This window comes from Mustela nivalis, assembly GCF_964662115.1.
Source record: "Mustela nivalis genome assembly, chromosome: 3".
Classification (NCBI taxonomy): Eukaryota; Metazoa; Chordata; class Mammalia; order Carnivora; family Mustelidae; genus Mustela; species Mustela nivalis.
The window spans coordinates 77486994-77505232 of NC_139022.1; the positions used below are offsets into that span (position 1 = coordinate 77486994).

At 41.5% G+C, this 18239-nt stretch overlaps 2 protein-coding genes across 2 annotated transcripts in view; one reads left to right on the forward strand and one right to left on the reverse strand.

Annotated features, from left to right (window-relative positions):
• The window catches only part of SCAMP1 (secretory carrier membrane protein 1), a 121848-nt gene extending 109841 nt beyond the window's left edge, over positions 1-12007 (reverse strand). Inside the window, exon 1 of the mRNA XM_082724810.1 lies at positions 11844-12007. Coding sequence (XP_082580936.1) covers positions 11844-11900 — 57 coding nt within the window. The 5' untranslated portion in view covers positions 11901-12007. The remainder of the gene's footprint in view (positions 1-11843) is intronic.
• A 179-nt stretch (positions 12008-12186) lies between these two features.
• The window catches only part of AP3B1 (adaptor related protein complex 3 subunit beta 1), a 344581-nt gene continuing 338528 nt past the window's right edge, over positions 12187-18239 (forward strand). The window contains exons 1-3 of the mRNA XM_082724772.1: positions 12187-12296; positions 12898-12932; positions 13255-13317. The gene's annotated coding sequence lies outside the window, so the exon portion shown is untranslated. The remainder of the gene's footprint in view (positions 12297-12897; positions 12933-13254; positions 13318-18239) is intronic.

Consider the following 18239-nt stretch of genomic DNA (forward strand, 5'->3'; position numbering starts at 1 on the left):
AGCCATATTATATAACTAATGTCTGATGACTGTTTTACTTTTTTTTTTACATTCTAAACATTTTTGTCTACATGTTAGATGAATAAACTTCAGGATATAAATTTCTTCATTATCTACTGAATAAATGAGTAACTAATGGAACAAGGAGCATAAAATAATTAATAAATGTTGACTATGTGAAAACTATTTTTTCCTCTCTAGCTTTACAGCCACACTGTAATAACTCAAGAGTGGATCTCAGAAACATCCACATAACAATCTATTTTGCAGATTATATATTTCTAGTTATTCCAAGTTTCTTGATACACAATAAAAACTATTCAAATTCCATAAACTCTTTCATTTAGCCGATCACAACCACTAGAATCAAGCAGGAGCTAAAAAAAAAAAAAAAAAAAAAAAAAAAACTGAATCCAGCAAAATTATTTTACAACAGCTGATAAAAACAAGTAAGCCATTACAGTTAACATTATCTAAGAAGATTATCCTCAGAAATTATTTTCATGACAGTTCAAATGAAGATGCTGGTAAAAGGGCTCCTAACCTAAAAGTGAAGGAAAAGAAATGCTGAAGACTAAAAAAGCAATAGAAGCCAAATAGTTTTTGATCATTTACTTCATTCCGCCTACCCTATGAGATGGGGTTTGGAGAGCTTCCAGGTCAAACTTATGGAGGTACTGGGAGACAGGTATGCCTGCAGGCCAGATGTTCACCCCTCAGGCCTTGCCCTGGGCATCTCCTCTGTTTGGCCCATTCCTGAATTGTAGCCCTCATAATTAACTGGTAATCTGATCATTCATTAAAAATGGTAAAGTCCAAAGGAACTAAGATGGCAGAGTAGCAGGAGGACCCCAGGCTTGCCTGGTCCCTGGAACTCAGCTAGATAAACATCAATTCATTTTGGACACCCAAGAAATCATTCTAAGAACAGAATTTCAAAAATAGAGGGAGATAAAAGACCACATCATGCAAGTCTGGAGATGTGGAGACATGATCTAGGGGGAGAAGAGGATCACAGGTGCCTCGGAGGGGAGTCAACACTGTCATGGAGAGAAGTGAGAGAGAGCGAGAGAGAAGAGTGCACAGGGGATCACAGAAAGAAGACACTTCCCCAAAGCCAGTGACTGGGAAAATGAGAGGGCTGATTTTTGTAAGTTTTTACAAACACAGGGCTCAAACACTAGAATTTTAGAGGACCACGGCACGGCGGGTGTGGAGCCCAGCCGGTGATGCAGTGCTCCTGTGGAGAACTAGTACAGATAGCCCAGGGCAGACAACATGATCTGAGGATCCCCTAGGACACACTGGGAGAGATGATTCCCCCTTCTTGGAGCACATCTAAAAGAGGTGGTTTGCCTCTCTGGGGACAAACATGTTGGCAGATGCCATTACTCTCTCCCACCTCCCAGCATAAACTAACTTCAGTGAACAGCACAGTGCCAACAGTGGCATAAATCACTTACACCAAGTCCTGGCCCTGTGCACTCGGCAGGTACCGCTTTTCTCAGGCAAGTGTGTCTTGCCTGAGAATCAGCACAGCAGGCCCCTCCCCCAGAAAAGCAGCACAAACCCCCGCCCCCCAACACATACACACCACATCTACTGACCACAGAGTTCTGCACAGCTTCAGCTGGAGTGGATACAACATCAGGTCTCTTTTAGCAAGCAGATCAGAGCACACCTAGTTAAAACTTACCAGATGCTGGCCCATGTCCAAACACTCCCCACTGCAGGCAAGGAAAAACACTGCAGAGGACTGACCTCAGGGAAAGAGCAAGCAAAACACAGCAACACAGCACACACAGCATGCATCGGAGACACTTCCTGAAGCGCCAGGCCCTGAACAGTATATGACCTCTTCTTTATAAAGACAATACTCTCAGGAACAGGAAACATAATAGGTTTTCCTAACACACAAAAGAAGATGGGAGATGAAAATGCCAAGACAGAGGAATTCATCCCATAGAACAAGAAAAGGTCACAGCCAGACATCTACTTGAAATAGACATAAGAAATATGCTTGATCCAGAATTTATTTTTTAAAGATTCTATTTATTTTAGGGAAAGAGAAAGTGTGTAAGCACAAGTGGGGGAAAGAGGCAGAGAGAGAAGCAGAACCCCCGCACTCCCTAAGTCCAATGTGGGGCTCAATCCCAGGACCCCAAGATCATGACCTGAGCTGATGTTAGATGTTTAACCAGCTGAGCCACCCAGGTGCCCCTCGATCCAGAATTTAAAGCAACAATCATAAGGATATCAGGTGGGCTTAAGAAAAGCATAGAAGACACCAGGGAGTCCCTTATGCAGAAACCAAAGACCTAAAAACTAGTCAGGCTCAACTAAATAACACTGTAAACTGAGGTATGAAACCAACTGGATGTAATGGATGGAAGGATGCAGAGGAATGAATAAGTGACACAGAACATAAAATTATAAAAAATAAAGAAGCTAAAAAGAAAAGAAAAATATTAGATTGTGAATACAGACTCAGGGAACTTAAAGACTCCTTAAGGCAAAGTAATATTCCTATAATAAGGATCCCAAAAGAACAGAGGGAAAATGGGGCAGAAGGTTTAATTGAAGAAATTATAGTTGAAAACTTCTCTAATTTGGGGAAGAAAACAGACATTCAAATCCAGGAGGCAGAGAGAACTCCCACCAAAATCAACAAAAGCAGGCCAACACCAAGGCAAATCAGTTAAATTTACAAAATACAGAAATTAAAAAAATCCTAAAAGCAGTAAGTGAAAAGAAATCCCTAACTTATAAGGGAAGACAGATAGGTTAGCAGCAGATCTCTCCACAGAAACTCAGCAGGCCAAAGAAGTGGCAGGATATATTCAATGTGCTAAATGGGAAAAATATGCAGTCAAAATACTCTATCTAGGAAGGCAGTCACTCAGAATAGACGGAGAGATGAAGTGTTTCCCAGACAAACAAAAACTAAAGGACTTCGTGACCACTAAACAAGTCCTGCAAGAAATATTAAAGGGGACTCTTTGTCGTTTTTGGTCTTTCTCTCTCCCTCAAAGACTAGAAAAGTACAGAGAAAATCTCTAGAAACAACAACTTAACAGGTAATACAATGGCACTAAATTCTTATCAGTAATCATTCTGAACATAAATGGACTAAATGCTCCAATCAAAAGACACCGGGTACCAAAATGGATTAAAAAAATAAGACCCAGGGGCGCCTGGGTGGCTCAGTGGGTTAAGCCGCTGCCTTCGGCTCAGGTCATGATCTCAGGGTCCTGGAATCGAGTCCCGCATCGGGCTCTCTGCTCAGCAGGGAGCCTGCTTCCTCCTCTCTCTCTCTCTGCCTGCCTCTCTGCCTACTTGTGATCTCTCTCTGTCAAATAAATAAATCTAAAAAAAATAAATAAATAAGACCCAACTACATGCTGCCTACAAGAGACTCATTTTAGACCTAAAGACACTTGTAGATTGAAAGTCAATTGATGGATATTTATCATCTAATGGAAGTCAAAGAAAGATGGAGTAGCCATCCTTATATCAAATTAGATTTTAAATCAAAGACTGTAACAGAAGAAGAAGGGCACTATATCATAACAAAGGGGTCTATCCAACAAGAAGATCTAACAATTATAAATATTTATGCCCCCAACTTGCAAACACCCAAATATATTAGACAATTAGTAACAAACATAGGCACTCATTGATAATAATAATGGGGGATTTCAACACCCCACTTAGAGCATGAACAGATCATCTAAGCAGAAAAGCAAAATGCAAACAATAGCTTTGAATGATACACTGGACCAGATGGACTTAACAGATATATTCAGAACATTTCATCACGGGACATTCTCCAGAACAGATCACATACTGGGTCACAAATCAGGCCTTAACAAGTACAGAAAGACTGAGGTCATACCATGCATATTTTCCCAACCATAATGCTATGAAACTTCAAGTCAACCACAAGAAAAAAATTTGGAAAGACCACCAATACATGAAGGTTAAAGAACATCCTACTAAAGAATGAACGGGTTGACCAGGAAATTAAAGAATTAAAAAAATATATATATCAAAACAAATGAAAATGAAAACATGACAGTCCAAAACCTTTGGGATGCAGCAAAAGCAGTCATAAGAAAGAATTATATAGCAATACAGGTCTACCTCAGGAAGCAAGAAAAATCTCAAATATACAACCTTACACCTATAGAAACTACAAAAAGAAATGAAGCCTAAAGCCAGCAGTAAAGTGAATAAATATTAAAGCAGAAATAAATGATACAGAAATAAACAAGAAACAGAAGAACAGACCAATGAAACCAGGAGCTTGTTCTTAGAATGAATAAAACTGATAAACCCCTAGCCACACTTATCAAAATGGAAACAGAAAGGACCCAAAGAAATAAAATTACAACTGGACACCTGGGTGGCTCAGTCAGTTAAGCATCCAACTCGATTTCAGCTCACGTCATGATCTCAGGGTCAGGAGACTGAGCCCTTTGTCAGGCTCCGTGCTCCATCTGGAGTGTGCTTGAGATTCTCTCTCTTCCTCTCCCTCTGTCTCTCCCCCTACTCATTCTCTCTCTCTCTCTAATAAATAAATAAAATCTTAAAAAAAAAAAAAAACACAAGTTGGAGAGATCACAACCAACACCACAGAAATAAAACAATTCTAAGAGAATATTATGAAAAATTATATGCAAATAAACTAGGCAATCTGGAAGAAATGAATAAATTCCTAGAAACATATAAACTGAGCCAGGAAGAAATAAAAAAATTAAGCACACCAATAACCAGCAAGAAATTGAATCCATAATCAAAGTTTCCCAACAAACAATGGTCTAGAACCAGACAGCTTCCTAGGAAATTCAACCAAACATTTAAAGAGTTAACATCTATTCTTCTCAAACTGTTCCCAGTAATAGATGTGGAAGAAAAACTTCCAAACTTATTCTATGAGGCCAGCATTACCTTGATTCCAAAACCAGACAATTAAAAAAGAGAATTACAGGCCAGTATCACTGATGAACATGAATGCAAAAATTCTCAACAAAATACTAGCAAACTGAACACAATAGTGCATTAAAAGAATCAACCATCACAATCAAATGGGATTTATTCCTGGGCTGCAGGGGCGGCTTGGATATTCACAAACCAATGTGATACACCACAGTAACAAAAGAAAGAGTAAGAAAACTATATGATCCTGTCAATAAGTGCAGAAAAAGCATTTGACAAAATACAGCGCCCTTTCCTGATAAAGTCTCAACAAGGTAGGGATAGATGGAACATACCTCAACATCATAAAGGCCATATACGAAAGACCCACAGAGAATATCATCCTCAATAAGGAAAGACTGGTAGCTCTTCCTCTATGGTCAGGAACAAGACAGGGATGTCCACTCTTACCATTGTTATTTAACATAGTACTGGAACTCCTAGTCTTAGCAATCAGACAACAACAACAACAACAACAAAAAAGTCATCCAAATCATCAAGAAAGAAGTCAAATTTTCACCATTAAAAGAAGATATGAGGGGTGCCTGGGTGGCTCAGTGGTTTAAAGCCTCTGCCTTCGCCTCGGGTCATGATCCCAGGGTTCTGGGATCGAGCTCCGCATCAGGCTCTCTGCTCAGCGGGGAGCCTGCTTCCTCCTCTCTCTCTGTCTGCCTCTCTGCCTACTTGTGATCTCTGTCTGTCAAATAAATAAATAAAATATTTTAAAAAAAAAAGAAGATATGATACTCCCTCCATATAGGAAACCCAAAAGACTACCAAAAAAATTTGCTATAACTGATACAAAATTCACTAAAGTTGCAGGATACAAAAATCAACTTATAGAAATCTGTGGAGTTTCTATACACCAATAATGAAGCAGCAAAAACAGAAATCAAAGAATCAATCCCATTTACAATTGCACAAAAAACCCTGAGATACCTAGGAATAAACCTAACCAAAGAGGTAAAAGATCTGTACTCTGAGAACTGTGGAGTATATATGAAGGAAATCGAAGAGAAGACAAAGAAATGGGAAAACATCCCACACTTATGGATTAGAAGAACAATTATTGTTAAAATGCCTAGGATATCTAAAGCAATCTACACATTCAAAACAACCCCTATCAAAATATCATCAGGGTTTTTCACAGAGCTAAAACTAACAACCCTAAAATTTGTATGGAACCAAAAATGACCCCAAATAGCCAAAGCAATCTTGAAAAAGAAAGGCAAACTTCAGAAAACAGTGTGGAAGTTCCTCCAAAAATTAAAAATAGAGCTACCCTATGACCCAGCAATTGCACTACTGGGTATTGACCCCAAAAGATACAGATGTAGTGAAAAGAAGGGCCACATGCACCCCGATGTTCATAGTAGCAATGTCCACAGTATTGCTGTGCTAAAGTGTGGAAAGAGCTAAGATGTCCCTTAACAGATGAACGGATAAAGAAGATGTGGTCCATATATACAACAAAATATTACTCAGCCATCAGAAAGGATGAATACCCACCATTTGCATCAACATGGATGGGACTGGAGAAGATTATGCTATGTGAAATAAGTCAAGCAGAAAAAGAGAATTACCATAAGGTTTCACTTATATGTAGAATGTAAGGAATAGCATGGGAGGGCATTAGGAGTAGGAAGGGAAAAATGAAGGGGGGGGAATCAGAGGGGGAGATGAACCATGAGAGACCATGGACTCCAGGAAACAAACTGAGGGTTTTACAGGAGAGGGGGGTTGGGGGTTGAGTTAGCCCAGTGATGGGTATTAAGGAGGGCATGTGTTGTGATGAGCACTGGGTGTTATATGCAAACAATGAATCATGGAACACAATATCAAAAACTAATGATGTGGGGCACCTGGGTGGCTCAGTGGGTTAGCCTCTGCCTTCAGCTCAGGTCATGATCTCAGGATCCTGGGATCAAACCCCGCATCGGGCTCTCTGCTCAGAGGGGAGCCTGCTTCCCCCTCTGTCTCTGCCTACTGCTCTGCTTACTTGTGATCTCTCTGTGTCAAACAAATAAATAAAATCTTAAAAAAAAAAAAACTAATGATGTACTGTATGGTGATTAACATAACATAATTTAAAAAAAGAAAAAGAAGGGCAAAGCTGAAAGCTTCACAATTCTAGACTTCAAGTTATATGACAAAGCTGTAGTGATCAAGACAGTATGGTCATGGCACAAAAACAAAGATCAATGGAACAGAATAGAAAGATCAATGGAACAGAATAGAAAATCCAGAAATGGATCCACAACTCTATGGTCAACTAATCGACAAAACAGGAAAAAACATCCAATGGAAAACAGTCTCTTCAACAGTTACATGCAAAAGAATAAAACTGAACCACTTTCTTACATTATACACAAAAATAAATTCAAAATGGATGAATGAACTCAATGTGAGGGAGCAGTCATCAAAATCCTAGAGGAGAACACAGCTAGCAACCTCTTTGACATGGGCTGTACCAACTTCTTACCAGATACATCTCTGGAGGTAAGAGAAACAAAAGCAAAAATGAACTATTGGGACTTCATCAAGAAAAAAAGCTTCTGCACAGCAAAGGAAACATTCAACAGAACTAAAAAGCAATCTTCTGAATGGAAGAGGATATTTACAAATGACGTATCTGATAAAGGGTTAGTGTTCAAAATCTATACATGACTCACCAAACTCAACACCCAAAAAATAAATAATCCAGTCAAGAAATGGGCAGAAGTCACGAATAGACACTTTCCCAAAGAACACATCGAGATGGCTAATAGATACGTGAAAAGATGCTCACCATCACTCAACTTCAGGGAAATACAAATCAAAACTACTATGAGGCTATCACCTCACACCAGGCAGAATGGCTAAAATTAGCAAAATTAAAATTAACAGGAAACAAGTGCTGGCAAGGATATGGAGAAAGGGGAACCCTCTAGCACTGTTGGTGGAAATGCAAACTGGTGCAGCCACTCTGGAAAAACAGTATGGAGGTTCCTCAAAAAGTTAAAAATAGAACTACACTATGACCCAGTAACTGCACTATTAGGTATTTACCCAAAAGATCCAAAAATACTGATTCGAAAGGACATATGCCTCCTGATGCTTATATCTGCTTTATAAACAATAGCCAAATTATGGAAAGTGCCCAAATGTTCACTAAATAATGGATAAAGAAGCTGTAGTACATATCTATGATGGAACATTACTCAGACATCAAAAAATGAAATCCTGCCACTTGCAACGTGGATGGAGCTACAGTGTACTATGCTAAGTGAAACGAGTTAGTCAGAGAAAGACAAATTCCATGTGATTTCACTCATATGTGGAATTTAAGAAATAAACATTAACATAGAGGGAAAAGAGGCAAATCACAAAATGGAGTCTTAACAATAGAAAACAAACTGAGGGTTGCTGGAGGGGAGGCAGGCAGGGGGATGGGTATTAAGGAGGGCACTTGTTGTGGTACTGTATTTAAGTGATAAATCATAAAATTCTACTAATGAAACTAATATGACACTATATCTAGAATTTAAATACAAAACTTAAAATCTCATAGGTTTTGTTTTATGGTTTCGGGGATTTGGTTTGTTTTTTTTTTTGTTTTTTTTTCTTCAGAGAAGGAGAAAGAAGAGTGGGGGAGGGACAGACAAAGAGGGGAAGAGAGAATCCTAAACAGGCTCCACACCCTGTGTGGATGCCAGGCTCAATCTCCCAACTCTGAGATCACGACCTGAGCCAAAATCAAGAGTTAGATGTTTAAGTCAGGCACCAGAGCCACCTAGGTACCCCAAAAATCGAATAACTTTTAACCAAGAAATTAGGAAGGTTGTCAAATATGAAATACCACAGTTTGAAAATAAGAAATTTTTCAATATTGCAATATTGAAAATGAGAACAGATCTGAAAAGAAAGGACCATAAGTTAACAAAAAGATAAAGCCAGGAACTTTTTTTTTTTAATTGTCATTTTTTTTTAATTTACAGAGATCACAAGTAGGCAAAGAAGCAGGTTGGGCGGAGAGGAGGGGGAGGCTCCCCGCTGAGCAGAGAGCCCGATATGGGGCTCGATCACAAGACCCTGAGATCATGACCTGAGCCAAAGGCAGAGGCTTTCATCCACTGAGCCACCCAGGCGCCCCAAAGCCAGGAACTTTCATATTTAAGTAGAGAGGACAAGAAATGCTATTTCAAAAATCAATTCCAAAAAAAAATTTTTTTTAATTTTTTTTTCTATTTCAAAAATCACACGTAAGAAGAAAGACTATGCAGTAGATGTAAAGCTTCACTTTAAGTAGCAGGGCAGGGAGACACAAAAGGAAAGATCAACGGTCATATATACAGTCCTGTGACAGTCACCAAAAACAGGGTAAGGCCATAAACTAGGAATATGTGTACAGCCAAATCTTCTTTAGGCCTAGATTATCCATCCCTTGAAACATTTTATGGATTTGAATAGTCATTGTCCTCTGAGTGTATCCACCTTATAAGCAACAAAAAAGTTTTGTAATTTTATGCCACCACAAATGAGTATTTAAAACTACTTTTCGGGGGGCACCTGGGTGGCTAAGTCTGTTATGCACCTGCCTTAGGCTCAGGTCATGATCCTGGGTCCTGGGTTTGAGCCCCACCTTGGGCTCCCTGCTCAACAGGGAGCCTGCTTCTCCCTCTTCTGCTCCCCCTGCTTGTGTTCTCACACTGTCAAATAGAAAAATAAAACTATTTTTGGAGGGGCACCTGGGTGGCTCACATGGTTAGGTGGCCTACTCTTAAATTCAGCCCAGGTCATGATGTCAAGGTTGTGGGATTGAGCCTCACCTCAGGCTTCACTGAGTGTGGAAACTGCTTGGGATTCTTCCTATGCCCCTCCCTCCTCACGTGCTTGCCCTCCCCCTCTGAAATAAAAATAAATAAATCTTTAAAACTACTTTTGGGAAAAAAAATTAAAAATGAAACCACTTTTGGGTTTAGAATTACTACAAAGACCATACCTATGGCAGAAAAGCAAAGTGTCATGGCAACATCACATGTCACAAAAAAGCAGTCCAGGTTAAGAAGAAAACAATGTCTTGCGCTTACAAGGGACTCAGCTACACAAAATGAGTCATGAAATGGAATGCCCAAATAGAAAAGAGCCAAACTGTCAGATGCTGAATAAATAACATCAAACAAGTATCTGAATTAGAAAAAGCTAACAGGTTCTCAATTTTATACCTTCAAAATATCTTAAAATGACACCTATTTTGCAAGTTATGAAACCTGTATTCAGATTGTCTATAATTAAAGAATAATCAGATTTTCCACAAGATGGAATGCTGGAATACCAAATACTAAATAGGGGGAAAGGGGTGTGGAAGGGAGGAAAGTACTCTCCTTAAAGTACAACCTTATCAGTTATAAAAGTCTGAAAAGTTTCGGGCCATTTGCACAGAATCTTCTTAAAGACACTAGGAGCAAAAGCAGACTGAATTGACTCTACATTCCTACACAGTGAATCAAGTTGTCAAGAACCATCATCATTTAATTATAATCCCCCATGAAATTAAAAGGCCAATAATTTTTTAAAAAGAGATTTTTCCCTTCCAGAATTTTTTTAAGGTTTTATTTTTAAATAATTTCTACACCCAACATGGGGCTTGAACTCACAACCCCAAGATCAAGAGTAGCATGCTCCACGGACTGAGCCAGGAGGGTGCCACCCCCTTCCAGGATTCGTAATAAGAGACAAAACCAGGAGTAATGAGATGTAAACTCAAGGCAAAAGTGATACTTGTGAGACCACAAAATAAAGTTACTCTTTCATATTGTTTGAGTACAAATTAAAGTTACTATTGCACATATCCAGAAAAAAAATTAATAAACTTTGACCAACAGTTGGAAACAAATTATACTTGTAAGCAGCTGAGGCTCATTAAGAAATCTAGACTATTAATCTTTAAATAGTTATTTACTCATGCAGCAGTTTAAGCATAGATCATAAACATCTTAGCCTTCTCCCTCATTGCCCGTTTCTGTGCCAAGCCCTTCCAAAGCCGGGGCTGGTAAGGTTCACTCCAAGAAGGAAAGAAGCTCATGGACGAAATGCTATCCTCACACAGCCCAGAGAACCGGTGACGCACCAGGAGCTTGGAAAACATCCCGTCGTTCACCTTACTAAGAGCAGTTAGGTAAGAAGATGGTCGTCCACGTGCACTATTGTTTCCCAGGTGTGTTTATTTATTTTTCACTTCGGCTTCGATATCAATACTCTCAACCTCAATCAAATGGGGGGGGGGGGGAGCAGCGCCGCTGGTGGTATGTGGACGCAACACAAGTTTAAAAAATAAAAACACAGGCTTTTTTTTTTTTTTTAATTGCAGCGTACTCGACGCCCTCACCTCTCTTCTACACCTCTGCCATCACCCCCCACGCAGCCCTTCGCCGCCGCTGCGGGTCCCCATGACAACCCCACCCGAAGGCGATCCCCTCCGCCGCCTCCCGGCTCCCGGCCCCCGCCCGGGCCCGGCCCGCCACACTCGCCTGTCAACTGACAACTCCACCTGCCCTGAGCTCTACTCTCCCCGCTCCCGAGAGACGGGCCGGGAACCCTCCCGACGCGCGGGCCCACTCCCGGGCGACGGCACGACCGTCCCCAGTCGGGAATGTGCGGAGGGGGGCGGCGGGAGAGGGAGCCGAGGACGTTCCACTCCAACCCCCAAACAAGCGGTGCGAGGGCCAGGGCGCGACCCTCAAATGGGGAGCGGGCCGTCCCCGAGCCCCTGTCTACGCGGCTAAGGGGAGCCGAGGGGCGGGCTCGGTGGGCGCGAAGGAACTTGCCGTTTTCACAAACAACAACGCGTCGCGGCGGCGGAAGGCTTCTGGGGACCACACTCTCACCTTGAAAGGGTTGTTGAGATCCGGGTCCGCAAAGGGGTTACTGTCGAAATCCGACATCTCTCTGGCGCTTGGCGTCACCCACCGGACCCAGGCGCAGAGAGGGAGACGAGGCGAGGCCGCCGCCCCCCTGCGCGCTCACGTCGCCGCCGCCGCCGCCGCCGAGCAGATCCGGGTGCAGCTCTCGGGGCCACCCAGCCGGCCGCGCCACTGAGCATGCCCGGTGCCACGGGCTCCCGGCCGGCGGCGCCGTTCCCGTTCGTGATCCCGTTCTTCCCGGCCTGGATCCAGCGTTCCGGGCTTTGGCTGCGACCGAGTGGGGACCAGGGGCGGAGGGAGCCGGGAACGGAGAGCGGGAGTGACCCGTCCTAGGTTCCTTGGGCCCAAGCTTACGCGTCTTGCGGAGGAATGAGTTTGGCTAGAATTATATTACTATCCATTTAGGATTGGCTGCCGGTAAGCGATCGTGACTTGGGAAAGAGGTGGTATTCTATGAGCAAGACACACACTGACCCCATTTCCCCAGGTTGGGAAGGAGGCGTGAGAAGTACGCTGCACACCCGGGGAGGGGGCAGCTATTTAACCACGCTTCCAGCACATGGCTGGAGAGGCTCCGGCAGCTGGAGAAGCTCCGCACCTGGCTCCAAAGACAATGTCCCGTGGGGACCTGACCTCGCTAATGAGTTCTGCACACACACCCCACCTGACCCCACCTGGGAATCGCAGCCTCTCGCCTTCCGGTCCCTGGACTCTAGGTTACTGATAAATCACGGAGACCAGTCTCGCGTTACCGATCCGGAATGGCTCTACAGGGGTTTTGGAAAGTGAAAAGATCCAGTAGTAGGTTCTCAGCCTCTGCTCCCATTCTCCGGAATCTGCAAAATGGCTACTTTTCCGGAAATGAATGGGGATGGGATGAGGGTGAAACGAATTTAGAAATCAAGGTCCTCAAGTTAATGTTAGTGGTTAGTGGTGATAAAAGGATGTTTTTATTGTTGTTTTTACTTTAAGGCATTTGGGCGCAAAATATACACCTCTGATTTTTTTCCTTTAACAGCCCCCAACAGCAGGGATGAGAGCACAGAAAAATGGGTACGTGTAAAGAATTTTTGTACTATTTGTTATCCTACCCCTGAAGTTAATGAGAGGGCATCCCCTTCCCCACTTTCATCTTTCTGCTCTAACAGAAAAGCACTTAGCAGATGAAGCAACGAAGAGCCAGAATGCTCACTTGGTCTGTCCCTAGGTTTTGGGGAAAAAACTAGAATTAGTCTTACTAGCTTGTGAGGGGGCTGGGGAGAGGGGAGCTTGCACTATGCAAAGTCACCTGGGAAATGATACTTTTTCCCCACTCTGAAAACACTAGTTCTAGGAATGATTACAAAAACCAGATTTATTATAATCTCTTTGGCAGGATCCAAGTCGAAATATAGGATGAAGAAGCTGCTTCTAGGCACCTGACTAGGAGGGTCAGCTGGTAAGTGAGAACAGAGAAGATCATGGCAGAGCTTCAAGATCTTAGATATAAAAAAGAGCAAACGGATTCACCACCCTATCCTCCGCAGCTGCCTGGGGTTTGGTTCATTAGTTTAGTACTCAAAACATGTGTCTGGTTCAAATCCCGGTTCTGATGGGTCTAGTGCTATCTCTTAATATCTTTGACTCTGTAAAGCGTTACTTGGGAATTACGTAAGAACTAGAAAAAGTGTCCTGCATGTATTTAGTACCTAACAAATATTGGTTGAATGTCTGAAAATGGCAAGAGGGCCCAGTCCACTGTTGTTATGTGTTTTTTTTCCTCAACTCTCCTAAGATTGACCTTGCCCACCTGATCTGCTAGTCTCACCACTTTGGCCCTTACTCCCTCCACCTGTCCTCCAAATGACTCAAATAATCAGAAGCTATTTATTATGCATCTACTATGTTCCAAGACAATGAGTATCAGCTTAGCCTGCATTGCAGGATGGAAATTTCCAATACAGTGTGTTTACAGCTAATGATATTATCACCTAATGCAAAGACTTAACAGACTTTACTGTTACAGAATCCTGTTAATGATGCAGACACTCACCTCTGCACAGCTTTTATCTTTTAAATTCTGCTTTAAGGGACGCCTGAGTGGCTCAGTTGGTTAAGCAGCTGCCTTCGGCTCAGGTCATGATCCCAGCGTCCTGGGATCGAGTCCCACATCTGGCTCCTTGCTCAGCGGGGAGCCTGCTTCTCCCTCTGCCTCTGCCTGCCATTCTGTCTGCCTGTGCTCGCTCTCTCCCCGCTCTCTGATAAATAAATAAAATCTTAAAAAAAAAAAATAATAAATAAATTCTGCTTTAAGAAATCTCAGATAGGGGGCCTTAATCTACATACATACTGGTGTTCTCAATTTTTTTCTCTCTATTCTTTGTTTTCCCTTCTCTCTTTCCCTACTTTAACAACCAGTATGATCCTTTCAACATTCTTATAACATTGTATATCTACATGCACATAATACTTGATCATACACAATACATAATACATACTCATGTAGACATATTGCATATACAAAGTTTTAGCATTGTCTTGAAAATGGATCACATATAATATTTTCCTGAAACTTGTTTTTTTTATTAAATGGTATTTCTGGCAGTTTCTCAGTGAAATGTGCATTAGCAAAGAGATAGTCTAAGCTTTCTTACGCGAATACACCTCATAAATATTACTACTTTTTTAAAGTTTTTATTTATATATCTTAAGTAATTTCTACCCCCAAAGCGGGGATTGAACTTCACATGATCTTCTGGCTAAGCCAGCCAAGTATTCCAGTATTCTCACTTTTTGTGTGTACCGTGACTATAGAAGTGAAAAGCGCTGGGAAGCGTTGCCTAGTGGAAATCCCTCCAAATCAAAAACTATGTGTTTATTTTATTCTCTTTAACAGTTGCAAGATCAGCATTTTTAAAGGACTCTGCTAGAAGTGATATGCTGGGGGCGCCTGGGTGGCTCAGTAGGTTAAGCCTCTGCCTTCGGCTCAGGTCATGGTCCCAGGGTCCTAGGAACTAGCCCAGCATAGGGCCCTCTGCTCAGCGGGGAGCCTGCTTCCCCCTCTCTCTCTGCCTGCCTCTCTGCTTGCTTGTGATCTCTCCCTCTCTCTGTCAAATAAATAAATTAAAAAAAAAAAAAGTGATACGCTGACCACACTTTAAGAACCCTGATATAAAGACGTTCAGACAGACACAGACCTGTACCCCTAGGGATAAAAATATATGCTTATGAAAAATAAAAAATTTTAAAAAAATAAAAAAATAAAGACATTCAGACATATGGTCCATGGGTGAGCTTACTGATTAGCTTTCATGAAATTTAGACTCCTAGGACATGAGAAATGAAAGGGAGCTGAGCTCCTTCAGGAGAAGAAACTGTCTTTGGACAGGTTACATAATTTGCCTCGGTGGCAAAGGGAGTGAGTGAATAGAGGAACTAAGAACAAAACTCCATTCTCTCAGCTCACATTTCAGACATTAAATTGATAGATTTGGTTAGTGGTATATTTCATAAAGGAAGACAAAATGCTATGTGGAAGACAAAGTCAGCATATGGGAGGCTTCACTGATTGGACTTGTTCATTTTCCAGGCCGTGCCCCTAAATTTGGTAGAACAAAGAATGAAGAATTAAAACTAGTTCTGGATCCAGATCTGCCATAAACCAGCTGTGTGACCTTTCTCAAATCAATTCCCCTCTCTGATCAGAAGTTTCACACTAATCATTCAGCAAGTATTTATGGAGCACCTACTAACTGATAAACAGTGTTTTAGATGTTAAAGATAAAGCAATGGATGAGATAAAAAATGTAGAGACTGTTCCCAGGAAACTTCCTAAAAGCCCTACAATATAGCTAAATATTTTGGGTCCTTTGGACAGCTCAAATATTTTATTAACCTGTGGCAATGTCTCACCCCTCCCTAACTCTGTTTTGTTTTTGTTTTTCCTTTAGGATATGCCTCACACCATTATCATGTTTCTTCTTCCTCAGTCAAACAAATTAAGTTTGAGAATCTGTTGGGTAGGGGTTATAAGCTAAATTCCATGTTTTCTACACTGCTAGCATATAGCTGGTAAATGCTGATAAAATGTCAGGTTAGAAATTTACATTTTTTACTTCAAAAGGTTCATTGGACTCTGGATTCACTAATGTGTTAAAACTGAAATTCATCATCTGTCACAGTGGATCCTGTCTCGAGATTTTCTGCTGTGACTGCTGCTATTAACAAAGTATTCAAGAGGGGAACCTGGGTGGCTTAGTCCTTAGGCGTCTGCCTTCAGGTCAGGTCATGATCCCAGGGTCTTGAGATCAAACCCCGCATCAGGTTCCCTGCTCTGTGGGAAGCCTCTTTGGTCTCCCTCTCCCACTCTCCTTGCTTGTATTCCCTCTCTCCGTCTCTGTTAAATAAATAAATAAAATCTTTTTTTAAAATTGTTTAAAGGGTGCCTGGGTGGCTCAGTGGGTTAAGCTGCTGCCTTCGGCTGAGGTCATGATCTCAGGGTCCTGGGATCGAGTCCCGCATCGGGCTCTCTGCTCAGCGGGGAGCCTGCTTCCCTCTCTCTCTCTCTGCCTGCCTCTCTGCCTACTTCTGATCTCTGTCTGTCAAATAAATAAATAAAATCTTTAAAAAAAAATAAAATAAAAAAAATGAAAATTGTTTAAAAAAAGAAAAAAGTATTCAAGAAATGATCGTTTACAGTTAACATTTCTTAGTTTATAAAAAGAAATCCCACATAACATCTTTGCTCAGAATAAGCCCAAATACAAGATTAAGAACAACCATTTTAGTAGTCAATATAAACAAAGTTGTGCAAGTACTATGATAAAATTTTCTGGAAAAAGTAGTAAAATAAGTGTTACAGTCCTACAACTCCTTTGGACACTAGTTTGAGAAGCAGAACTAGGACTACTGTTATTTTTATCTAGGTACATTTTCAGAAAACTGATTTTGGTTTTTTTCATGAACAATTAATTTTATAATTACACCTGGTATTACCTAATGTCTGTGCAATTTCATAAAAGTCTTCAAAGTCAGGGCAGTCTACAGTTCTTAAGCTGCAAATTAGGCATAAATCTTCAGGGAACTCTTGTAAAAGAAGAAATAATCACAGCAATATAACCCATTTTCTAATCTCCCAAATCTGACTATTGGGTTTGGTTGTTTTTTCTTTTTTCTTTTTTTTTTTTTAAGATTTTATTCATTTGGCAGAGACACAGCAAGAGAAGCAACGCAAGCGGGGGAGTGGGAGAAGCAGGCTTCCTGTGGAGCAGGGAGCCCGATGAGGGGCTCAAACCTGGACCCAGGGATCATGACCTGACCCAAAGGCAGACGCTTAACTACTGAGCCACTCAGGTGTCCCGACTATTGATTTTTTTTTTAAGATTTTATTTATTTATTTGACAGATCACAAGTAGGCAGAGGAGCAGGCAGGAGGACTGGGGGGAAGCTCCCCGCTGAGCAGAGAGCCTGATTGGGGGGAGGGGGGGCTTTATCCCAGGATCCTGGGATCATGACCTGGGTCAAAGGCAGAGGCTTCACCCACTGAGCCACCCAGGCACCCCTACTGAGTTTTTATAGAAAGAAAGTTTAATTTTCTCCCTCTTCAATTAACTGAGAATTTTAAAAAAGAAATCAGTTTTATTTAGAATAGCTATTGTAAAGAGGGAAAAGAATATAGAGACAGTTCAGATTTCTTGTATGTCTGGCATTGGTCAAGCCCTGAAATTCTAGAGGCTCAACATACATTTTCTCCTATACAATATATCTTTGGGAAATATTATTATCATCAGTTCACAAATGAGAAAATGAGAACTCAGAGTTGAAGTAAATCTAAAAGCTATTTTAAGAATTATGTGAAACAGGGGTACCTGGGTGGCTCAGTGGGTTGAAGCCTCTGCCTTCAGCTCGGGTCATGATTCTGGGGTCCTGGGATGGAGCCCTGCATTGGGGTCTCTGCTCAACAGAGAGCCTGCTTCCTCCTCTCTCTCTCTCCGCCTGCCTCTCTGCCTACTTGTAATCTCTGTCTGTCAAATAAAATAAATAAAATCTTAAAAAAAAAAAAGAATTATGTGAAACAGAGACCTCATGTCTGGAGTTTCATATTATTTGTCCTTGGATTTTACAAGAGGCTTTATTATATTGCCCAAGGATAGAATTCCACGTTGGGTTCTGTTTGTTTATTTGTTTGTTTGTTTAAGAGAAGTGGCATAACCTTGTTGGTTCATTATGTATGCCATTGTAACCCAATGTCCAACTAACAGATGACTGGGGAGAAATACTGAGAGGGATGTGGATAACTACGTCCATTGTCTCTAGGTCTGAGAACCAAAGCTCTCCTCCATCCCTACCACATCACCTCCCTTCACTGAAAGAGTCCTTGGG